This window comes from Odontesthes bonariensis, chromosome 4, assembly GCF_027942865.1.
Source record: "Odontesthes bonariensis isolate fOdoBon6 chromosome 4, fOdoBon6.hap1, whole genome shotgun sequence".
NCBI classification, from domain to species: Eukaryota; Metazoa; Chordata; class Actinopteri; order Atheriniformes; family Atherinopsidae; genus Odontesthes; species Odontesthes bonariensis.
Window position 1 is genome coordinate 34,292,040 of NC_134509.1, and position 25,771 is coordinate 34,317,810.

At 43.5% G+C, this 25,771-nt stretch overlaps 1 protein-coding gene across 2 annotated transcripts; it reads right to left on the reverse strand.

Moving 5' to 3' along the window:
• Positions 1-1,935: 1,935 nt before the first annotated feature.
• On the reverse strand, positions 1,936-25,771 carry LOC142379016 (protein tweety homolog 3-like). 2 transcript variants are annotated; one of them, XM_075464074.1, is made up of 15 exons: positions 25,246-25,771; positions 24,203-24,388; positions 17,640-17,836; positions 14,072-14,183; positions 13,760-13,980; positions 12,798-12,893; positions 12,558-12,630; positions 12,356-12,431; positions 11,471-11,526; positions 11,025-11,117; positions 10,727-10,819; positions 10,506-10,642; positions 7,837-8,010; positions 6,210-6,285; positions 1,936-4,794 (listed from the first exon to the last, which is right to left on the reverse strand). In XM_075464074.1, the coding sequence occupies exons 2-15, from the start codon at positions 24,326-24,328 to the stop codon at positions 4,660-4,662; spliced, it is 1,665 nt and encodes a 554-aa protein (XP_075320189.1). In that variant the 5' UTR covers positions 24,329-24,388; positions 25,246-25,771; the 3' UTR covers positions 1,936-4,659. The 2 variants fall into 2 exon arrangements, with proteins under 2 accessions (XP_075320189.1, XP_075320190.1); XM_075464075.1 differs by lacking the exons at positions 6,210-6,285; positions 7,837-8,010 and having other exon boundaries at positions 4,692-4,794; positions 25,246-25,770.

Genomic DNA, 25,771 nt, shown 5'->3' on the forward strand with positions numbered 1-25,771 from the left:
GCTGATTTGGTGACTGATTTGATATGATTGTTGAAGGTCAGGTCTGAGTCTATCAGCACGCCGAGGTTCTGGACTTGGTCTTTAGTTTCTAGAGACAGTGACTCAAGGTGTTTAGTGACAGCAAACCTCTTCTCTTTGTTGCCAAACACAATGACCTCAGTTTTTTCTTGGTTTAACTGAAGGAAATTTTGGTTCATCCACTTTCTGACTTGCTCTAAGCAGTCGTACAATGACTCTTAGAATTTAGAACTACATGCATGTTTTTGGACAGTGGGAGGAAGCTGGAGCACCCGGAGAGAATCCACGCATTCACAGGGAGAACATACAAACTCCACACAGAAAGGCCCCAGCCAGGATTCAAACCAGGAACTCTCTTGCTGTGAAGCAAACGCTATGTGGACACCGTCATTGAAATCAGTCTTCTTGTATTTTAAGCTGCTGGGCGGACAGTGACACCTGCTGGCCGCAGGTTTTACTGCACAAGGTTAAAACTCCTGAAGGGAAACTGCCTGAGCCACTACTTTGACCTTTTTCTGATCTTCATTCAGCACATCAGCAACACCAGAATGACACTTCTTGAAAAATGTGACAAACTTTGGCTGCTGACTCGGGTAGTGCAAGAAGTCCACTCAAACGGGTGGTCCGTGGCGTGGTGGGTACAGCAGGCGCCCCATGTACAAGAGGCTATAGTCCTCGCTGCAGCTGGCCCCGGTTCGAGTCCTGCATCGGACGGCCCTTTGCTGCATGTTGTTCCCCCTCTCTCAGCCCCCTGCTTCCTGTCTCTCTACACTGTCCTATATAATAAAGGCATAAAAGTCCACTCAAACTCCGAGGAGCTGCTTCGACAAGGACTTTTCTTCAGAAAGCTGCAGTGACGCATTCATGAAGTACACAGTGTATGAGGTATCAAAAGTATTTAAATAGTATCCATATATATATAAATATACGTTTAATACATAAATATATGTATAAATAACTTTTTGTTTGTACCTGGTTCACAGACTATATGGTGGTAAACTGTTAGTAAATGCTAAATGGCTGTTTAAGTTTAACAGAAAACCTTTAGGTCTCATGCGATTTAAAGACTGAGAATCAAATGAAATGAAATCAAATTTATTTGTATAGCACATTTCATGTACAAACAAAGAGAAGAGAAATATATGCTGTTTTGACTAGCGCTGAGTGAGTTAACTCGTTATTATCACGTTAACTCGCTAATTATTCAACGTCGATAAATATTTTATCGCGCATTATAAGCGTTTTATTATTCTTTTAATATTGTAAAAGTCTGTTGCTCACAGGCTTTTATTTTGTAAAAGTCTGTTGCTGTCTGCTGCGGAACCGGAAAAGAAAGTAATCGGCGGATCCACCAAACATGGAGAAGGGTACGGAACTTTTACTCGGCCATTTTCATTTTAAAGTTCTTCCAGACGCCGGAGTTTACAGAACCAAAGTCATCTGTAAACTCTGCCAAGTTGAATTGTCTTCTCAGCGTAGTAGTTCCAGTCTAAAATATCACTTAAAGACCAAACACACAACTGATACCAGCAAGTCATTCAAGGAAACAGACAGTGGAGCGAGGCTTCTACATAAAAACTACAGAAAGATGCTGATGTTAAAAGTGTGTTTGCACAACAAATGTTATGGCACTTTCATTCATATGGCAGCACATTTAAAATAAAACTAAATGCTAAAAGCTATACACTACTTTTGGATTCATTTTTGGATTTTGCGTACAAATGCGATTAATCGTGATTAATCAGGGAAATCATGTGATTAATTAGATTAAAAATTTTGAATCGTTGCCCTAGTTTTGACATTTTTGTTGGAAGAGAAGACATGCTTTGTTCGACGTGTGTTTCATCGGAGGAACGAACCCTGGTAAAAAGGTGAGGTTAAATCCCAGAAAATGAAAGAATAAACAGTCCTGATCAGTACGTTAAAGTTGCTTTAATTTCTTCTTTTTTTTTTTAAACATTTATTCCAGGCTGAATATCATTACCACAGTTTTGACATGTATATCATTAATATCTCAGTTAATCCATCAGAAAATAAAAACAGCCATAAAAAAAACATTGTCTGCGACATCTGGACACAGATGAATTTGAAGTCCTGCAACTACCACACACACACACACACACACACACACACACACACACATACACGCTACTGACTCCTACCTATGAGCATCTCTTTTTTTTCTCATAAAGACATCATTTAGCAGATTGGTGAAAGCACTTCGCAGGATTTCAAACACAACTGGAAGTCTGGTGTGCAGACTACACTGGAATAGTTTTATTAAAACATTGCAAGACATAGAGAGTCATTCACCATTAATAAGAGAGGAAAAAGCTGCTCTTGCCTTTAATCTCCTACAAAACAGCTAGCTATTATTTTATCTTTAAAGTCAGATTTTTTACAAGACAGAGAAAAAAATAAAAAAAGAACATGTTGGGATATGAAGTGTTTTAAGAGCTTAAAAACATTATGAAAGGCCACTGTTCAGTGACTAGTCCCACAGATCTTGACATTGTTTGCATCAGTGGTGCAAGAAAACACTGTAAAGTACTAGACCATAGGTAGCATTGTTACCATAACATGGACATTTCCTTTCTAGTAAAATCACACATGTAAGATTGTCTCGCTAATACGAGAAGTGGTCATTGATTAATTGCACAATAACAAAATGCTGTACAGAGATGGTGGTCGGACCGTGTTTGAATGTTAGGGCTCGCTCGGCTAACTACGAGATTCTGGCTTTCTGCAAAAATGCAGCCACTACCTACTACGTTACCCATAATGCAAATCAGCGTGGGGGAGCGTGTGCCGTTACTACAGCTCTAGATATCGATGCAAACAGGACTAAAGTATGGAAAGACGGGTTTCTAATGACACCTCAGTGCGTATAAAGCAGGTATGAGTGCAGATGCTGTAGAAGTGTGCGTTATTGTGTGCGCAGCGGCCCATGGAGACATGACACTGTACTCTCACAGAGTAACACTGAAACAGAGCGACAGCCAATCAGGCTGCAGTGATGTCACACACACAGGTTCACGACTATTGTTTTTATACACTGTACACGGGGGTTTCAGAGCAGGAGGAAAAGCCGCTGGCAGTGTCCAAGGCAGTGAGTTCTACTTCTCCATCTCCCAACGTCATACTGAACACAAATTGTGCTTGTGAGGGTAAGAAAAAATAAAACTAAAAAATAAGACTCACTCTTCTGGGTGCAATCCAAATTGACAAAATAAAAGCAGAAAAGCATAGAAGAAGAAACTGAATACTACAGCTGGTCACAGTATCGTATCCTGAAAAACAAAAAAAAAGAAACACCCACCTTTCCTCGACACTTTTACGTAACCGTTTCCATTCAGTTCTGAAGGAAAGCCGTTTTTTTTTTTTTTTTTTTTGCTGCTTGCCATATTCCACACATTCCTGAATGAAAAAAAAAAAGATTCATCAAAGTAACCTCAGTTCTGACCTTGCACTCAGAACTTGACAGCTTTACATTAGCACCTGACAAATGTGAAGTCACAATTATATGTCCGTCGCATTCAGTTTTCAAGTCTTTCCCCCGACCCTCGTCTTTGCCAGCTGGAGGGAAAGGGTGTGAGTCCATGTGAGTTTTGTTTTTCCCTTTTCTTTTTTTTTTGAGACTGTAGGCAGTAGGAGATGACGTAATCAGGCATCCTTCATTTCAGTTTCAGTTTTTTGGCACAGGTTTGAGCCCTCTTATGTCCTTTGTCTCTGTTTCACAACGGGATTCCTGGCTCATATTCAACAACGCATTGATCTATGTGTCTACCGTATGCGCACGTAAACAAGTGTGAAATTAGACGTGGACACACTTTTTTTCTTCTTTTTTTTGAGTTCAACAATTCAAGTCTTAAACGATGATGTTAAGTTAAAGGGGGAATGTGGTGGCACAGTTCAGTTCCTATCTAAACATGGCTTTCTGATTTACTGGCTTATTTTTTATATGCATGAGCGTTCAGTTAGTCTATGTGTGTGTGTGTGTGTGTGTGTGTGTGTGTGTGTGTGTTTGTACGAGAAATACAGCAAAGAATTTCATTGATAAACACGCAGCACGCCACATAACCAGTAAGGATTCGACAGTCTATTTTTCATGAGATCAGAGTAAAGCACGTGTTCACTATTTACAGCTCTGTACAGCGTGTGTGTGTGTGTGTGTGTGTGTGTGTGTGTGTGTGCGCGCTTGTCTATGTGTGGTCAGTCTGTAAAAGTGTCCGGGGGGACGAGCGGTGAGGGGGGCGCCTCCGAGGGAAGGCAGCGAACAGATCCCAGCTGAGAGGGAGATATTTGGGGGAAAAAAAACAGAAGAAGAAGAAACCGTCGAGGAGCTTTTGTTGCTGTGTATTGTGGGTAAGTGAGCCGATCCATCAGAGCAGGGGTGGAATAAGCAGGAGAAGAAGAAATAGCGATCGTCGAGGATGATTTTTGTTTTTCAGGGTGAGAAGTTGACTTCCAAAGTGCCTGGTTCCGACTTGCTGTGTTATTCTGATGAACTCGTGGTGGAAATAAGTGCCGGTCGGTGCGTAAATGCACTCGGCGGTGGTCGAGCTCTGGCGTGAGCGCAATGTTGGGTCTTGCTATTGGCTGTGAGAACTGGATTGAGGCAGTACTGGGTGGAACTGGTCTCTAGTGGACTGAGGACTGTGGTCGGGCGGCGGCGTGAGGCCGGCTCGAGGGATCCAGTTGGTCGTTGGGAACGGAACGTCGATTCTGGTCCGGTCGGTTGGTGGCCAGGTACTTGGCTCTCATACTCGAGGTGTACTAAAGAGACGAGAGGACACAGAGGAGGACAGGAAGCACAAGAGAGGGAAAACAATGAGAGGCAAGGAAGAAGAGACAGAAACAGGAAAAAGGGGAGAAGACGATAGATAGATAGATAGATAGATAGATAGATAGATAGATAGATAGATAGATAGATAGATAGATAGATAGATAGATAGATAGATAGATAGATAGATCATAAGAGACAAACACGTAGATGTCAGCAGAATTACTGTGACCAGTCATTTGGACAGCCGGGGTTTGATTACAACATTCATTCACTGTTTAACAGCTGATTAGGTCTGGGTGATGTTATTGTAAATTAGCAGATGTGGTTCATTCGTAGTTAGTGCTCTACTTCTGATGTAGTAGGTTAGCCTGGTATGAGTTAGTGGTCTCGTGTGAGCACCGAGGCAGCTACAGTCGGAGGTCTCTGGTTTCCTCGGCGCTGCAGGAGACAGAAGAACAGCTCTGCACAGAAGGCCGGGCCCAGTCAGCGGCCCGGCCTAACAACGATAAACTGCGGCCATTTTTTGCCAGCGGCTTAAGTGCAACAGTGGAGGTGGGAAATAAGTGCTATTGTGCTTCATTAATGGTGAAAAGTGAGGGGGCACAGAAACAGAGGACACATACACCTCGACCAGAAGATGCACACATAGACACAGTGTTGGAACAGGAGGGGGGGGGGGGGAGCAGGAACTCTAGAGGTGTGGGCTCAACTTTGGCAGAACTGTTAATAATTAGGAGTGAAAAATGGTAATTATGCTAAATTGGTTGCATTTTTGTTCAGTCCAAAGCATTGTAATGCATAATGTGTACGTTTGAGACTAGTTGATGGAACAACATCCACAACTACAGGCCCAGCAGCACCTTTTCAAAGCCACAAACATCAAATTTCAGTTCCACAACATCTCTTTCACTGGTCAGTAGCACAAATAAGTATTTTGAAGTCTGCACATTCTCCTCACGCTGTCAGTGACAGCCACAGCGAAACCGACCAACTCTTTACATCAGAAATAGAGGCCAACTTTGAGCCTGACGTGACACAACAATAACACAAGGAAGCTCCCTCTTTGGATGCAAATCCTGCGGACAACAGGCTTCTTTTCAAACTTCCAGTTTTCCCAGGCTGCCAAAATGACTTTCGTGAAAGGCGGTCCATGATCACGGGTCTAGTTTGAGCACATAGGACACTTGCAGTGGTGTAGGGATAGGGGGGACTACCTTCCAATATCCACAAATAGCGATAATATGAGCTATCAGAGACGGGATTGTCGATAATTCACACCGTGCTTTTCCTCATTATTCATTAAATAAGAAAACGCCGTCTCTAAGGGTTTGAAATTTTCCCCAGCTGCACTGTGGGTATTGGAAGATAGCTGGGGAAGAGTGTGTTCTAGAAAGTGTGCACTTACAGAGGGTGGAGGGGACTCCCTGCCAATCAAGGGGGTGTTCTCACACCGAGGGTTCTGAAAGTTTGCGTTCTGGCTCCTGCATTATAGAATAAGAGGTTACTGCATGTGGTCACTCTGCCACTGAGCTCTTGAGCTTTAGCTGATGTGTGATGTGCTCAACATGACTCTGACAAATGCCCTTTGATGAATTGACCTCATTAATACAGTAATCATAACCGAGGGATTCCAGCTTGGCACCACATGACGCGGTGTCGTTCTAATACACAAGAGAAAACTACTCTAAACATGAGGCAGTGACTCTGTAGAATATGATCAGTGTGAGGAGCCACAGAAAAAGTCTATATATATATATGTATGTATATATATATATATATATATATATATATATATATATATATACATACATATATATGTGTGTGTGTGTAAAAGAAGTCTATCTTGGTCATTTGCAGGGCAACATTCCAACTGTTGAAGGATTCAAGGGGACATTTAGATAGCTCCATATTTTCTGCTAATTTATCTACGACAAAGCAAGACACCTACAAACCTCAGTCTGGTGTTGTAAATGTCTAGAAAAAAAAACAAAAAAAAAACAAAAGCAAAAACACGGTTCAACTTATTAATGCAAGGACACGCTGGGTGAATGGGGCAATCGCTTCTAACAGGAAAAACAGCACCTGAAACTGTCCAAATTGTTCCAAGCTTTTCTCGTTTGCCACGTTTTGTTGGTTCTTTAACTAAAATGATATATCTAACATTATAGCAGAAACAGTTTGGTGACTGTAAGGTACTGAACTGATGTCCCAGAATTATGTGAATCTGCTGCTTTTTAGTTGTTCTTCAGGTTGAAGTTCAACAAAGACACCAATTACACTGTAATCATGCATTTATATCTGAGCTTTGATTTAAAAAGCTGGTAAGATAGTCAAGGTAAGAGACTATCAATCTCAGTCTGCTCTGGTGGAAGCCAGAAGAGATTATCGAGCAACTTGGATGGGTCTGAAATCCCTTTGCACCCATACGGCGCGCTTCCAATAACGCCGTCTGTATTGTTAAATATGCGGCATTCTTTGGTGAAAACATGAACAACACGGTTCCTCTGAGGTCCAAAAAACTTTCAGCATACAGGTACTGTTTATTTTCTGATTTAAGGTGCCACAGCTCCCATCATTAAGTCAAAGAGCAGCAAGCGGTGACAGAACAGAGACATAAGTGCTTATTTCTCTGCTGTATTTTTTGTTGAATTGAGAGCAAGCAGTTCAGTCCTGTGGCAGCGACACGTAGCAAGCGATGTGATTTATTATCAACTTATTCTATGCAAGTGCATCCTTTTTGATTTTGCAAATATCGTTGGGATGAAGGGGCAGGCCGGCTGATGCAGGAAGCAGCTTTTTTTCTATCAGCGTAAAAAGGGTGACGGGTTCTAAATCACTGTGACAAATACAATGGGCATGCGAGCCATACTAATTAGAAAATAAAAAATTAACTATTCTAACTTATCATATCATATCAGGCAGTGAATATTGCTATGCTGCAAGTTTGAGTAACAGGGGGCAAGCATCAGCTACCTAGGGCAGGCAATGTATTGATCCTGCTAGCCTTGAGCTAGCGGTGGGTGCTAACTCACATGTATTCAGTGACGGGGGCATTGCTGACAGTGTGGGCTGTAGCGGGCAGGCTAGCTTCGCTACCGTAGCTGGAGCCACAGCTGTAGAGACTGGGCATGTGAACGCGGTACAGGTTATCGTGCACGCCGCCACGTGAGGCGCCCGACTCGTCCTCTCCGTCCTCCTCATCCGTCCTTCAATTGGTCAGGTTAAGGGCAGGGCACGAGAGGGCGTGATGAATAGGGGGGAGGGGGGAAGGCAGAGGGGGAAGGAGATCCGAGAGAGACAACAGAGTGTAAACAAGTAGCTGAAGAGGAGATTAGGAGAGGGAAGGTGATACTTGTATTATCAGGAGTTCTCAGTGAGGCCATGCCTCGAGCCCCAAAGCAGCTGAACAAGAAGAAACGGAACATGGGCAGCATTCATCTACAAAACAGATCCACTACAAGTACAGAAGGAGTCCAAACTGGACGCATGAAGCTGTTTTTGATCATTTCTGTGTGTTGCTTAGTAACATCACATTGGAAGTACAGCAGACTCCAATTTCCTCATAATAATTTTAATAGTTGAAAACATGCAGTCATTTTTTCATGCAGACATCCTATGTTGACATTTGCTCCTGGTATTTTGGCGCCCATGTCAAGTTGTTAAAACAGCATTAGATGTAAAGAATCCCTTTTTCTTTGATTAAAGAGTTCGTGCATCTCTGTGTGCTCCATGGAAATTAAAGCAAAAAACATCAGGCAAAAAAGGAGATAATGTGACTGAACTCAGCAAACCATTTTCAGACATAAAATGGTCAAAAATGCAAAAAAACGGCCAGCAACTTAACAAAATGAGGCATTAAATAAGATTTGTGCTGATTTGGAAGTTGGATCTCCGGCTACAGATAAGTTGATGACCAATCATCACATAATGCATGCTCGATCATATCAGATATCAATCCTGTTTCACTGTCCACACACTGAAAATACCACATCCGAGAGGGATGGAGCTGCATATAAAGAATATTTTGGCATGTAACTGCGTTTAAAGAGACAATAAGCTCGAGGAGATGTTGCTACTCTGACTGACCACCAGATGGAGGTGTTTGGCTCTTTCAACAAAAATGGAGTTTAAGTGCGCAGCCCATCAAACGACCTAAGCTGCTGCAGCAGAGTCAGTTTTTATCAGGGAATCGACCCAATGTGAGCAGTTATTCTTAAGTTCAACACATCACAGATTATTACCTGCTGGGCCATATGCTTGTATAGCTTGTGTTTCAAACCCAACAGACAAGCACAAAACACCACTAATCTGGCACAGCTCTATTTCATTATTCAAATCATTCACCAGAGTAAAAAAAATAAAAAATAAAAATCACTGCATGTGTGGTCTACAGCTCCTGCACTGGTCTAACCGCTGGATTATCAGGTTGGTGCAAAAGGCTATCTGCATGGACTGATGGCCTGACCAAAAGGTCATTCAATTTCTTCAATATCCACCATCAATTGCTGAAGCCCAAAGCATTTCCAAATCAGGACAGGAAGAGAGAAGGAAGGGAAAGAACAGAAGGGGGAAGTGGGGCACAGAAAAAAGAAAACACGTGGTGACATACTGTCTAACACAACGCCGGTGCTCCGAGTCCATAGAGGAGAAAAGAAAATGAGAGAGATGTACACACAGAGAAACAAACAGCCGGGGCTGGCGGTGCTGAAGGCAGACATTCAAATAAACAAGAGAAAACTGCATGGATGCAAAGACAAGGCAGGAAGACGTATGGAGAGATACAACAGTTAAGGAGGCAAATGCACCCAAAGAACTGACATGCATGAGCACCGAGGAGATTCTTTAGGGGTTTTTCCACTGTTTTCAACTCCTTTAGCTGGATTTAGTTCAACAATTACAGAAGAAAAGTTAGTCATTAGTGTACAGATTACCGAAGGAGATCGAGTTAGGGATGTAAAAATGAGTGTGTGGCCAGTATGTTTTACATTGGGTGGTACGACTCGACTCCAATTTGCTTTTAACTGTAGAAAGTATCCCCTCTTATCATCAGGTAGTTTATAAATGCTAAATATAAATGTGTGTATCATTACAGTACTGTTCAAAATCCACTCTTCATTTCTTCATATACTGCAAAAAAAATGGTTCTTTACTAAGATGTCTTATATGTGTAGACACAACACAGGTTCTTCCCTTCAGTTAAGTCACTATTTAAGGATTAAATGAATCTATAGTTCAATGTAAAAATCTAAAAATGATCAGGTTTAAGGACTGGACTTAAAACGACTAACGCCCACTTTAAAGAATTACAACAAAGTCTGGCTCCTTTGAAGGAAAAACATTAAACAATGAGGGGTTGCTCAAGACTTCTTCACAGTTCTCTATGATATGCTGTCTACAGCCCCAAATCTGTAAACTCTGCACACAGATCGCCACACGAATCTTGTCCTGAAAGAACAAGGAAGTGTGCGGTGCGGCATCAGCCAGCAGGGAACCTCAGCTTAGAAAAAATACCCGTGAAAGGTTCAACCTACTCTGCAAAATGAGCTAAAAACACCTATATACATAGGATATACATATATATAGGGGAAAAAAAAGGTGGAGTCGAGTCGACCCACACTGCGTCTTGGAGAAGGGCCACTGGTGCGTGAGAGAAATCACAGATGTGTGTGTGTGTGTGTGTGTGTGTGTGTGTGTGTTTTACCTCTTTCCAGGCCAAGTATGTGGCACACTGCACACAATAGATGAGAACATCAGAGCGGTGACAAAGGAGAAGAGAACCAGGTAGATGAGACCCTCCACCCCGTCGTAGCACAGGCCGGTCAATGCTTGGACGTAGTCCTACGAGGAGAAGAGACCAGAGAAGTTGGCTGGTAACACAGGCTGGGACCTTTCTCTGAGCAAACAAAACACAAAGTGACTCACCATGTGTAGGCTGCGGCAGTCAACCAGAGCTGTCAGCTGGTGCAGACCAACCTCAGTGGAGTTCAGCACAGACTGGATTTGCTCGAGAGTCCCCTGCACACATAAAAAAAAACAAGGTTTCACGTGTGAGCTTTGAATAGAAATAGACGCATCCCTCTTCATGCGCACGTCTGCACATGGGAAGATAAACAAGCATGTACTGACTGTTTTGCAAGTGACACTTTAATGTTGCTCCAAATGTTTCAAACCCGTTCATGTGTGAAAGCAGAGACCCACAGATCACTGCGCACACACACACCTTGGTGCTGGCATAGTCACGTGTTGCTGATCTCAGTAGCTCTGCCACATCATCCTGCATCTCCACCAATGCTTTGTGACTCCCCGACAGCCTCTACAGGCGCAAAAAGCACACAGAACACATACACAAATATGAGCTTTGGTTACTAAACTGCCTAAATACAGATAAAATAACTGATTCAACACTAAGAGACCAAGTTACGCACTTATTTGTTTCCTAAATTGTCTTTGTTTTCTAAATTGTCTTCCCATTTGTCTCGGTACCTAACTTACTGCACTTACACTAGCACTAGTTATGCTCTTAGCTGTTTGGTTTTGGAAGGAAATGCACTTTCTTGTGACCTGAAGTTCTTTTGCCCACCGATGTGGAACACACTTATTGTAAGTCGCTTTGGATAAAAGCATCTGCAAAATGACCGTAATGTAATGTAATGTAATGTAAGTTACCTGCTGGAAGGGGTTAATTTGTCCAGGGCTGCAGCTCAGGTAATACTGTAGGATATCTGGCAAAATACCAACACATACTTATCAGTATAATACAGCTTACATTTGGAGTATGAAGCTTGATAAATGAAAGGTAAAACCTGCATGTAGAAATGTTCTGTTTGGCTCTACTGGGGCACGCCTGCAGTACAACGCAGGCATAAATGTGTGCGTGTGTGAGCATGTTAGGAAGAAAACATCTGTGCTCTACAACAAGCAGATAGAGCGGAAACTACTGACACACTACAGGACTCATTAGCTGTGTGGACAGAAGGAAGAGAACCTGGCAGGAGGAGAGGGGAAGGAGTGATGTAAAAGGGTGAAGAGAAAGAACAAATCAAATCAGGATTGTGAATGAAACTGCGAAATGCGCTCAGGATCTGTTTCTTGGGATGCTTCCGAGGAGAAGTGAGCACGATGCGCTGCAGTCAGCAGAGAGCGAGTTAGAGCTTTTAGATACCAGAGTGCCAATCAAACACAATCCCGCAGGAGACACGCTCGCACGCACATCAACGCAAAGATGTGGTTTTTAAAAATAGAAGCAGCAATCTTAGTGTGAGGTTCGACTGTCAGCGCAGACACTGGACTGGAGCCTGCATTCTTTGTGCTTATTTGTGAGGTATACTAGGTATACATGAGAGGTCCAATGATTAATATGATTTTACCAATAAAAAAAATAAACAATGGCAGTGACAATGCCTTCATAATTTATGAAATATAAAAAAATACCCATAATACAGTTTAACCAAATAAAATGATCAAAGATGTGGAAATACAGCACAAAAACTCTAAAAGCAGAGAAATGGCTGCTACCGTTTCGTGACTGCTGCATTATTTTTGCCTGCGTACCTTGGCTGATGACAGCATTTTCTTTGGTTACCGTGGTGATGTAGGTATCCGGGGAAACGCAGAAGTCGCTGGCAGACTGTAAGAGGGTATGCACACATGACACATCAGGCTACAGTGAACGCACCCACTCCAGCAGTGGGTAGAGATTACATCATCGCAGTGCCAGAGAGCTCAGCGAGCATGTTGCCATGGTTACACTTACAGCAGCGGCAGCCAGTTCCAGGCCCAGGGACCCCCAGCTGATGATCAGAGTCAGGACCCCGAGCAGACACACTCTGAAGGATGGGGGGGGGGTAAAAAAAAAAAGCCCTTTAATGGTCAAGATTCATCTCCCCAACATGACATGCATGTCACGGTTTTAGTGATTACAGATCCAGAGGCTGGACGGGATTGGGTTTGTCCAATAGGAGCAGCTTTTGGGGAATGATGCAATGTCACCTACCCAATGAGAGTGCTTCTAGAGTTGCGTATCAGACCGAAGAGCACCAGAAGGCAAATGAGAACGTCAAACAACAGCAGGCCAAGGTACCCCAGCCACCTGTAATCACACACAGAACCCCGAGTGCTTTATACAAATGTGTGGGGGGGGTATATTAGTCAGTGACAAACATGTGCAAGCAGAGGAGAGTAGTGTTTGGATAAAAGAGTGTTTACCACAGAGGACATTTTACACTTATCGGTCAGAATCAGATCACTGTTTAAAGTTGCAGTCTGAGTAAAGCAAAAACATGGACTCGAGTTTGAATCAACGAGCTTTTCACTCTTTTATTAATATTTACACTTTATGGTCAGGCAAGAGCGGCTGACTTGTAGGTTTTGATATGCTATCCCTGACCTAAACACAATATCTATAAGTCGGTAATGTATTAAGATACTTACAGTATGTAAGATATGTATAATACTTTTTGTATGCACAGATTCAGAGAATATAAACCTAGCAGAGCTCTTAGATCCAAGGACTCAGGTCAGCTGGTCCAGTCCAGAGTCCAGACTAAACATGGAGAAGCAGCATTTAGCTGTTATGCTGCAAACAAGTGGAACAAACTGCCAGTGGAGATTAAACTTTCACCAAATGGAGACATTTTTAAATCCAGGTTAAAAACATTTCTTTTCTCATGTGTCTATGCATGAAATCTGCACGATATTTTTAATTTATCTGGACTGTTGCTTGTTTTTAAGTTCATTTAAATTATTTTATTTGTTTCTCTTTATATTATTTTATGTATTTTTAATGCTTCTTCCACTCCCTGCTGCAATGCTTTTATTTTATGTGAAGCACTTTGAATTGTTTTGTACATGAAATGTGCTATACAAATAAATTTGATTTGATTTGATTTGAGATTCAGCAGAGTCCATTTGTTCTTGCAAATATTTTAGTAATTCCAAACATTGGTTGGAACTAACCTGTAAAAGTCAAAGATCTCTGTTTTCAGGGCCAAGTCCTCCAGGGAGATGTCCGTGTTGGACCAGAAGGGAACGTCAGCCATCAGCCTCACCAGCTCATCAAGCTGTCCCTGCAGCTTCTGGACGATGGACACATAGTCTGTCTGATCTTTGAAGACGGCCTCCAACTGGACCAAGTTCTCCTCCACTGTCTGGTTTAAAGCGAGGGCGTTGTCAGACACCTGGAGACAAAGAGAAACAGCTTTCAGTCCTTAATTCATTTGTGGGTTTTATCTCTACGGAAAACGTTGAGCACGGTGGCAGATAGCTCACCAATTTCTCCACCCCAGATACAGTGCGGTTGGCGTGACGGAGAGAGTATGCCAAACGATTGGCTCCATCGCTCGACTCCCCGTTTCCATAGAATCCTACAGCGATGCCAGCGCTGGGAGGCAGAAAACAGGAAGAGCCAAATGTTTACTCCAAAACTAATTCAGCCTCTAAATTCAATTAAAATCATCAATACAGACTGATGACATGAGTCACATTTGTTGCTTTAGCTGCACAGGAATTAGGAATTAGGATACATCTCATACATGAGTAGGGCTGAGCAATTTTATCGATACTGCGATATATATTAATATTTCGTTTCCCGATAAAGTATTGATTTTTTTTTTTTTAAAGCAAACTTTATTGAAAAGTCGGACGTTACAATGAGTGAAAACACAGAACATTAAGGTAATACAATACAATGCCAGGGGGTCACGTTATACAAAACAGTGATAAATTAGTGCACAGCTCTCACGTTTGTGACATGTTCGTTTGTTTCTGTTTGTCTGGCGGTGTTGTCCTTCCGGTTCAAATGTCGGACCACCGGTCCAGTCAGCGACGATTCATGTCAAATCACACTGTCCCTTCCCCCCCAGAAAATGATGTAAGTGTATCGAATCGTATCGAATCGTTGGCTGAATATCGTGTATCGTATCATATGATTAGTGTATCGCTACAGCCTTATACATGAGCACACACAACAAAACTTCAGCACTGCCAGCTGAGATGTTGGGTGTAGTTCTTCTTCTAACCAGCAAAAGGCAACACTGAGGTCTCACATTTTGCTGTGGTGTCAACCCTGAGGCCTAAGGCAAACAAAGGACTACCAGGAATGACACACACACACACACAAGGTCTACACAATAACTGGGTCACCAGACCACAAATAATATGAACCCTCTGCCGTGCTGGGCCCACAGTCGCAGAGTGCACATGCAAAAAAAAAAAAAAAAACTAAGGTAGCACTTAATCTTTTTAACCCCCCCACACACACACACTATGCTTCATCTTCTACTGCACTCTGTAAAAGCTTGCGTGCCCCCCTGCCCTCCTTTTGTGGGCTCTATGTGTGCATGTGTGTAGAACTGAGCACTCTCTATTGACGCCTGCAAACACTCGACAGATTTATAGAAACAAATTTATTGCCATTGTTAAGGCAATTAATTCTAGCCCATTAGATCTTGAACAGTCCCAGTGTTTACATTGTGTGTGCGTGTGAGAGTGGAAGCTTTATGATGTACATGTGGCATAAAACAACAAATACACAAAAGAAGCATAACAAATACAAGCATCTAGGTGTGTTGAGGTAAACACCAGCTGATTCATTGGTTCATTGTTCCACAAATCCCTGCCTTCCACTCTGTCCTTTAAATAGGGAACCATCTCCTTCTTCTTCTCCCATCCATTTTCTCTCAACCTTCCTCTCTCCACTCATCTCTCCCATTATTTCTCCGTGTGTTTCATCTTGCGGTTTAAAAGCTGCTGGTCCGATCAGGAGATTTCTTACTTGCTTAAACCAACAAATGTGGACATGAGACTGCTTCACTTGGATCCAAAATAAGAGTGTACGTCCAAATATTATGAGTGCACAAACTACTCTTTCATGTAAACAGCACACAGACACTACAGACCACAAACTACAGAGTATGAACCCAAATTATTATCAGCTTATGAGAATTATCGAAGGTACACCAGTCCCATACATTACAAACTTCTATTTCACAAATCATCTACCTTTAAGTCGTAAAAAAAAAAGTTTCACAAAATCGCTTCACTTTTTCTGATGTTACTTGAGGTTGTTTTTTTTTTTTACAGCGATTCTATTAAGACTTATCAAGTAAGCTCGATCATTTCTTTGACATTCCTCTTTCAACAATGGCCAGAATTATCAACCGTTTCTTCGTTTGGTACAAAAACAAAACGGCTCTTTTATTTTTTTCATTGTCATGTGCCTCTCCGCACGACGGCTCCGGCCTACGAAGCGCAGCCTCCTCCTTCAAAAGAGACGCTACACCTGCACACAAACGAAGGAAGTCCGCATGTTGTTGGCACTGAGCCAAAAATAGGACATGACGTCATGTGAAATTGTGGACAAAGAAGCGCACGCACACGCATGCACATGCAAACACATCCACATATGCCCAGATTTGTACATGAAATATTGAAAAAGAATATTATAGCCAATCATAAAACATTAAAAACCAACAAAAAAAAACCCTCTCTTTAGCCTGGAGTCACATACACACACATAGCTTTCCCTGACTGTATTATTCATCTCGTCTCTGCATCAAATCTGCTTCTGTCGCCATGGCAACCTTTCTAGGCCAGGGAGAAGGACCGAGCAGAAAAATAATATATAAAGGAAGAGATGGAGGAGTGAGATGGGAGGGAGGAAAAGACAAAAGAATTGAAGGAGATAAGCATCTTTTTAGGTCCAAGACGAACACGTAGCCAATCATCTGTGCTCAAAATACACTACCCTATACTACCCTGCTGCTAGGCCATTGGGGTGAAGGACCTTGGAGTGTATACGCAGCCCTCAGAGAGTCGGATAAACACTAACAGGGGAGTGTAACCACTTGGCTGGGTCCCAGTTCCACCACATGGACTTCAGGCTCAAATAAAAGAAAGAAAACACAGAGTGTGTGTGAAAGGTAAACGAGCGAGATTTACATCGTTTCCAATCTGTTTACTGGCTCAGTAAAGGGTTTCATTAGACTGTCGTCACTTTACACTCCACATCAAAAAGAATTAAGCTCTATCTGGAGTTTTTCAGGATGCCCTCCCACTTCTTACGTCTTTTTTTAAGGGCCGTCCGGTGCAGTGGAAGTATGTAACGACTGAACTAACGCTGTGTTTGTGGCGGAAGGCTCTGTGATACTCTAGGAAAACTGGGAAATCACATTCCATCAGCCTTTATTGTGTCTTCTCTTCATAAACATGTCAATCAAACCCGCAATGTTTGTGTATCTCAGATGTTTTGGGGTAGTTTTATTGATGTTTAGATTTAAAATGTGCAATATGTGTTGCGGAATATGAGCTACTGTGGTAACAAGCAACCGTCTGTGTTGACATATCATTTGATATGTTATAATCATAACATGATAAGTCTGTGCATTCACAGCTTGCATTTCTGCCTCTTTTATTCCGTCTGTCTTCTGTGTATTTATAAATGTGAGCTCCTATCTCTACTGACAAACAATATACAAGCGCCTAAATGACAAAGAATTTCAAAGACAGCTCTCAGTAATTACAGGCACTTGCCGTATATACAAAAGAGGCCCACAGAAACAGAGTCTGCTAGTTCAGACAGCAGTGCACAGAAAAAGAACCTTGGTCAAACTGCGGCAGATGGAAAGAGAGCACAAACTGGTCGCCCTGAGTTAAGGAGCAGAAGCCCTTGTGCCGATTTACATTGATAGCAGATTTAAACGATCCACAGGGGAAGTAAGAAATGCTGGCTGCCGGGCAACTCCTTAACCTGGGAGAAGGATGAGCTGAATCAAGCCTTAACACATTCAAACACATATCAATCTAAGAACACACAAGCTTTACTCATCTGGCCTCTCACCTGCAGACCAGCGTGGCGATGATGACACACCAAGCGGTGCAGCAGCAGTCGGCGCTCGGCTGCTGGGAGTGTGTATGGGAGTGTGAGGAGTCGTCATTTTTGCGTCTTCTGCAGCAAAGCCAGAAGGAGTAGAAGAGGAGGAAGAGGAGGTCCAGGCCCAGACACACCAAAGCCACAGCCCCGATGAGCAAAACAGACTGGGGAGAAGACGGAATGAAGAAGAAAAAAAAACAGTTGAAACAACCATGATGTCATCATACACTCATTTGATTCAGTCAGTGAACAAATTGATTGCGTTTTAGACTTATCGCAGGGAAGTGGACAATTTAGGATGTGAGTTAACGCTACAGGAAGCGAGTTAGCTGATATGAGCGGAAGCCAGACACACGGACTGACCGCTCGATTGAGCAGTTAAACGGACACAGAAGCTGAGTCCCTCTCTTCAGCTACTTAAGACGGCCAAACAGAGGCTCTTTAATGGGCATTTGATGCATTGTGCACCAGAACACGTGTGCAGCATCAAACATGCACCCCCCCCCACAGAGTGAGCGGAAAGGCTGCTGTTGGGGAGCTGTGTGTGCACCAGAGACTCACAACACAGATCACTCAATCTCCAAAAGCTTTGAAGTGCAGAAGAAGAAAGAGGAGGAGGGGACAGACTGAAAAAGGAAGAGTGGGGGTGGGGGGCACAGACTGGAGAGACAAACAAGGAAGTAGATGTGAAAGAAGATGTCTGAGTTCAACACAAAAAAGGGAGAAGTGGATATAGATAAAGATGAGGACTGTTGCATCAATCTTGCTAAACCGCTGAAATTTCTATTTTTTTCCCAATCACACACACACACACGCACACACACACACTGAAAAGTAATTCTGCTGCAGGACCTACAGGACTACAGGCATGCTCCTGGAAAACTAAATTCTCCACCTGCAGGACTACTTACAGCAGACACAGGAATCCTGTAACAAATCTGTTCATCGGAAAGCAGCAAATGTTTAACTGGGGGTGACATGGGTCATAGACAACATAGTACATCCCGGATCTCCTGGCTGCCCAAGAGTTTCGAAATTTGCTCCTTTTTGGTTCAACTTAAACTTTTTCCTCACTTTCAGCCAGTGATTTCCACACTTTTTTTTTGTTTTGTTTATCAAAACATCAAGACGAATCTTAATCTTAATCATGGCTAAACTCTGCATGATTCTGGGGCAATGGATCTAAATCTCTATCATTTTATAATGTAATTTGATTTCACCTCTCTTTGTGGCTCTTAATCTACAGAATTTAAATTCTGTGGTCGTTTTAATTACACTTGTTATTTTGCTCGTGAGAAATGCCTGCTGAGGTAAAGCTGAGACGATGTTGATCGACTGCTGTTCTTCAAGAGGTTAAAGATCAAGGATTGAACAGACTAAGGATCATCCGAGGATGGGGGAAATAAGCTCTGCAGATTCCTGTTCTCTGGCATCATCCTATGTGCTTTGGGAACGCCATATCGTGCACCATTACATATTGTTAGATCTCTTTGGCATTTAAAATCACACTCACAATGTGGGGTCTTTACCCTGAATGGAGTATAATGTGTTGAATTAAAAAGAAAGATATTTTCATGGCATCCGTAATCCTTGAAAATACGGGAAAAACCTCCACCCGAACTCTAGATGTTTAGTGTAATACACAACAAATGCATGTAGAGCATGATTACATTTACAGACTGAGGGATTTATTCAACTACTTGGCAGTATCCACGAATCGCATGAGAAGTCTGAATATAAAAACATGGACAACTGAACCTGGGCTCTTCTGACTGCGCACCAACTCTCCGCCTGTCTGCTCCTCGACTACCTCGCCGTCTTCCTGGTGAGTTTGGTAGATTAACTGTCAGGCTGAGAATCCATCAGAGCAGATTAAAAGTGGCTCAATTAGTTCCTAATAAGCATGGCGAGCTTGGCTCTACATGTGTGTGTGTGTGCGAGTTCAAATCCACTCTACTGGGGATCTGCTCGCAGGCTGGAGGAGGGGCTGAAACACCCAGGCACAGTGATCTACTTCCAATCTCCCCATATCAGTGTGTGTACGTGCGCATCCGTGAATGTGTGACGGCGTGTTCGAGCCGACAGGATCAATCCCTTCCACTTCCGTGGGTTGGCCTTGCTCTCCCAGTCTGTGTGTCTGTCTGTTGTCTGACATTGTCTGGACTACTGGACAACTTTTCTCCCCGAGGCAGTGGCTGACCTCAAGTTCATTCATCTAATATCGCACCAAACCTAAGATTTAAACAAAGGCTTTTGGTTTTTGTTCTTACACTAAAGAAGAAGAAAAGGCACCTTTTTTTTCTATCCTGTTCAAAACTGCGATGAGATCATTTCTTCCACAATTCAAACTGTAGCAAAATGACAATTACTGACTTAGTCTCCACAGCTGGGAATATCTGTTATTACGGGTCACATGGTTCCTCTGTAATGTTCTGCAGCTGTTTAACTGCGGCTGGAAGCTGACTCTGCGATTCCACCATAACACAAACAGACCAAGGCACATGCATGGGCCCATATACTCCGAAGCCTTCGCAGAGCCTCAGGATAAGGGTTTCTATTTCAGCTCTCCAGGAAGAACACTTTTCTTGGAAAAGCCACAGAGTCAGCATCCCCCCAATAAAGTCAGAGTCATCAGACGGCAGCTGTTCTCTTGAACGAAAAGCTTTTCGGGGAGGAAAACTTTGGACGTTACAGAGAAAAGAATCAAAGCGAGTGAATATGTGCGAGGAAAAGTTTCGAGCAGCGTCAGAGCTCAAGAGCTGAATGCAAATGAACCTTAGCCAAGTCCCGTCAGAAAGAAAAACACCACACAGAAGAATCTCTCTCCATTGTGTGAGCATGAGTGTGTGTGATGTTGTGGGCCACTGACGGACACTGTGCGGGGCCTTGTTTGTGTGTTCGTGTGTGTTTATGCATCTATCAGCTGGATGAGTGGATGCATGAAAGCCTTTGAGACAGATATACTGAGCCCATCTAAAGGCGGGCCTCAGTGAAAGAGTAAAGCAAAGAAAGAGAGCATTCTCTCACAACAGACTACAGCCCTCCCCTTCCCCCCTTTTTCCCTCACTCTCTCACTCCCTTGCACCCCCGGTCCAATTCATCCTTCTTCTTCTTCTTGTTCTTCTCACCCTCTATGTTTCCCCTCCCTCCTGTCTAGCCGGAATGAACAATTTCACCCTGAATAGAACCCCTATATTCACTCACTCACGCTAACACACACACACACACACAACCCCCCGGGGGAGTTCAGTGACCTCACCTCGATAAACACAAAGTGCTAAATATGCACTGACACAGAAAGTGAACACACTGTATGTGACACATATTCATGCAGCATCGTGTGCTCCACCGTTCGCACGAATAACGTCCAAACATGCGATCAAAGCCGAAAACGATCCCCGACATGGAAACCGCCTCATTTGCTGAAATATGTCACTATGTAATTAGTCTAAAAGGGGGTTCTTAAAATTCCAGTGGGCACACACACAGACACACACATGCACAAAGGCCTTTAGTCAAACACTGAATAGTTCACAGGAAGTGGCTATTTGGCAATTTAGAAGCACCTCCCACGGCTCATCGAACCCTCTTTCTCACCCCTCGCCTCCAATCAGTCTTTTTATCTTTCTCACTCCTCCTCCTCCTCCTCCTCCTCCTCCTCCTCCTCCTCTTCTCTCCCAGCTTCTCCCTCCACTTCTCATCTTCCTCCCTTCTTTCATGGCTGTGGGTGCCTTCCCACGCTCAGCTCTTGAACTTGCACGTCCCCCCCCCCCCGTGCATGTCAGCAGACTACATTATGGGGGGGACAGCGGCGCATGAAATGGGGGATTCTGAACTGTGCATTTCAGCTTTGTGGGAGCTGCGAGCGCTGAGCTCTCTGCTGCAGAGACCTGGAAGTCACCTTGTTAGAGGATTCTAATGAAATGCAGCAAAACTGGGCCAGAGCTCCGTTTGGAGATAGAGCTGCTCTCTCCGAGGCAAACACCGTCAACTCAGCCAGTGGTTAATCAAAGGACGACTCAAAATAGGTTTTTAACTATCCATCCATCCATCCATTATCTATACCGCTGAATCCGTCGATCGGGTCGCGGGTGGGCTGGAGCCTATCCCAGCAGTCAATGGGCGAGAGGCGGGGTACACCCTGGACAGGCTGCCAGTCCATCGCAGGGCCACAGAGACATACGAGACAAACAACCATGCACGCTCACACTCGGTTTTTAACTAATTCCAGCAATTCAAATTTTTAGTCGTCACATTCATTTTTAATTCATTAGGATGTCAGAAATGAGGCTGAAATAATAAACCGAAAGCAGATAATGTTTGGCATTTCGCTTTGATAAATGACTTAAAGGGATAGTTCGCCTCTTTTGACATGAAGCTGTATGACATCCCATATTAGCAATATCATTTATGAACATTTTCTTACCCCCTGCTGCGTCCTGTGAGCAGAGTTCCAGCCTCGTTTTGGCGTTGATGAAGGTAGTCCGGCTAGTTGGCTGGGGTTTAAAAAATAAAGCGTTTTGCTTCTCAAAACAATATGCATTCAACAGAGTAATACATTTGCATCAAAAAAATCGTTCTTCAGGAAAAAGTCAGACCTCACAATCGCTTGGTGCTATTTTCACTCCCTTCGTATCACTGCGTGCTGCCGCCTGCCGACAGCCGCGCCTGGTACGGTGTTTGCTGCTCGGAAGCAGGGGACTGCTCGGTCTGCACAGCACGCAGTGATACGAAGGGAGAGAAAATAGCACCAAGCGATTGTGAGGTCTGACTTTTTCTGGATGAACGATTTTGTAATGCAAATGTATTACTCTTTTGAACGCATATTGTTTTGGGAAGGAAAACGCTTTATTTTTTAAACCCCAGCCAACTAGCCGGACTACCTTCATCAACGCCAAAACGAGGCTGGAACTCTGCTCACAGGACGCAGCAGGGGGTAAGAAAATGTTCATAAATGATATTGCTAATATGGGATGTCATACAGCTTCATGTCAGAAGAGGCGAACCATCCCTTTAACCTCTTCATACTTCATCAGGTAGGCTACTGTATGATCATGAAAGATTTTTGGTATGTTTCCTTTTAACAGCCACCAAAGAAGTACACACAAAAAAATAAACAGACTTTGGTTTGCGTGTCATGTCCCTTTTTTCCCCTTCTGTGCTATAGAACTACTCAACCAGACATTAACATGGTTGGAAAATTAATGCCAATACAGAAGTCCCAGAACCTGCGATTCCTGAAGCTCCAAAAGCGAGTCAGCCGCTTTGAGCCACTGTACCGTTTTAAGGCGGGCTTCTCTGCTCATTGGATCACTGTGCGCACCATGTGTAAGTATGGATGAGGAATGGTGGCGTCGATGTTGAGCCATTGCCTAAGCACTGAAGAACTGAAGTGGCCGAGCCAGCATGGAGGATGCGCCTCTCCTACCAACATCGCTGGCGTCACACAGCAGATTCTATGATGCCACCCTGTTCTGTGTGTAAGCACACACTGGTTCAGTGTTGATCCATCTCTATCTGGTCTGTGTGAACAACATCAGGGAACAGCTGCTTCGACCAGGACGTCTGTTTTGTGCAGATAATGCACAGCTACTGTGTGAATAGGGATGCAGTTGAGGATTGTGGCTGTTAACTCAATAGGTGCTTGCTGGTCCAGTCCAGAGTCCAGACTAAACATGGAGAAGCAGCATTTAGCTGTTATGCTGCAAACAAGTGGAACAAACTGCCAGTGGAGATTAAACTTTCACCAAATGTAGACATTTTTAAATCCAGGTTAAAAACATTTCTTTTCTCATGTGTCTATGCATGAAATCTGCATTATATCTTTGAATTTATCTGGACTGTTGCTCGTTTTTAAATTCATTTTAATTATTTTAATTGTTTCACTTTATAATCTTTTATGTAGTTTTAATGCTTCTTCCACTCCCTGTTGCAATGCAATGCTTTATGTGAAGCATTTTGAATTGTTTTGTACATGAAATGTGCTATACAAATAAATTTGATTTGATTTGATTTGCTCAGATCCATCCCTTCGATGTAAATTACTGCTCCAAAAAAAACACGATAGTGACAGCTAGATGGCAAATTTGAGGCTCGCAAGCAAGCAGCCGTCAAACCCAAAAGGTCATGGTACAACTTGTCACATTTGGTTAAGGGCCCCCTGGCATCAGTTTTCAATGCAAAGTGTTCCCCTTTGGAATCAGGTCAGGACCAACTCGCCCGACATTAACCAAACTAACAGTTTTTACATTTATTATTTGTCCATCACAACGTTGGAGAGGCAAGAGGTTCACTATCTTGACTCGATTGACATTTCTGGCCTTCCTCCTCACACTTACAGCAGTGATCAATATATTGAGGGATCCCACAACTCTGTGGTTGCAGGACAGCCTGAGTAACTACTTGGCCGGTCTGCTGTGAAATTAGAGTGTGCGCAGATGACAAGAGGTTGGATGATAATGTGATGCTGCATGATGAAGAGGATGATGAATTTTGTGTGGGAGGTCATTGTTCCCCGATGCTTTCCTTACCTTCTGATACTCAGAGTCCTCTGGTCTGAAGTCGCTGCTCACCACTTGAAATTCCAAGTTGAAATGAGGCAACCGGTGGAGCAGATTCACCCACCAAGGCGGAGAGTAGTTCACCACGGCCGCCATCCTGATGCAGCTGCCTGCAGGCGGTCACTTCGCAGTGGAACCTGGTTCTTCACGGGGACGCTGTAAAGAAAATCACACCCAGCTGTCACAGCTTTGGTGAACCTGAAAAGGCACAGCTCCCTTCTGCTAATACTGTTTACCACCGAAACCTGGCTCCACCAAAGAGTCATTACGAAGGACTGACATCATCAGAAGAATAATGCCATGACTTATTAGTCAGCAATAGAAAAGGCTGTGAAATGTGCAAATATGCCTTTCTGACACCTTAAAAGCATAATAACACTGCAATATGGCGAATAATCTAATATCAGAAAAAGCCATTTGCTTAAAGATTAAATCAATATGATTCTAGTTCCGTCGATGGATGCCTTCCATTACATTTATATGTTGGGGGTCACTGTCTGACATATAATCATCTGCACCAGGGTGGTGATAACTGTGGGCAACAGTCTCATGTAATTAACATCCCCAATAACAAAAGACAATTAGGCCATTTAAATTTCCCTTCAGGACACATTGTGGGCAAATATCAGACCTAATGCGCTCATGACATTAGCCCCGTTGCCAGCTACCTCTCATCGCCCAATTTGCGTCCATGGTGCAAAAACACAGGCTTCGTGAGATAAATATGTTGAGGAAGGGGGAAATGGGCGTTAAATGAAGCCCCACGCACCGCCATGACTCTGTCTATTGTGCTGAATTTACTGTACCGACACATGTAGGTCAGCTCAGACAAATGAACCCTCACAAATTCAAGCTTGTTTATCGCCAAAGTCGTGGAATTGTTAGCAACCCCGCGGATTAGCTAGTTTTTTTTTTCCTGCTTTGACCGTTAAAACTACTGTCGTCAAGGGAACGATGATGAGAAACGGGCAGGAATTCGTCTCAAAGCTTCGGGAACCGTGATTACAGCCTACCTTCCGAAGCCCGAGCTGGTGCAGACTCTCGTTCAGCGTAGTTTTGGGAGTCCAGAGCGGCTTGTCTTTCACCTATTGTCTTCCCTGGTCCGGTGGAGGATATGAACGCGACAGCCGAGCGCTGCTGCATTAACGCGGCCGTACCGAGCTAGCTGCGACGGCTGCAGTCCCAACCACATTGAAAAGGACGGAAAACGGCCACCGACCCGGTCTGCTCACATTTCACCGAGACACCCCACCGCCTCGACGACCTTCCCCAAAAACGGCAGATCAGGGGTTAAACTCCTTGACCCGCAACCCAGTATCAGTTTTCTTTTTTTTTGTTGTTGTTACAATCCGGCGACGCAGTCCTTATCCTCTCCTAAGGATTTGTGCTCGTTTCCGCGATGACCATCACTTCGGTGCATTTGGCTGCGCAGCTCTTCTGTTGGCTGATATTGTTGGAGCGTGAGGCAAACACGGTCTTTAAAAAGCCGTGGAGGATGGGGCTTTGCGGCATCTCCGGCTGTGAGTGTGTGTGCGCGTG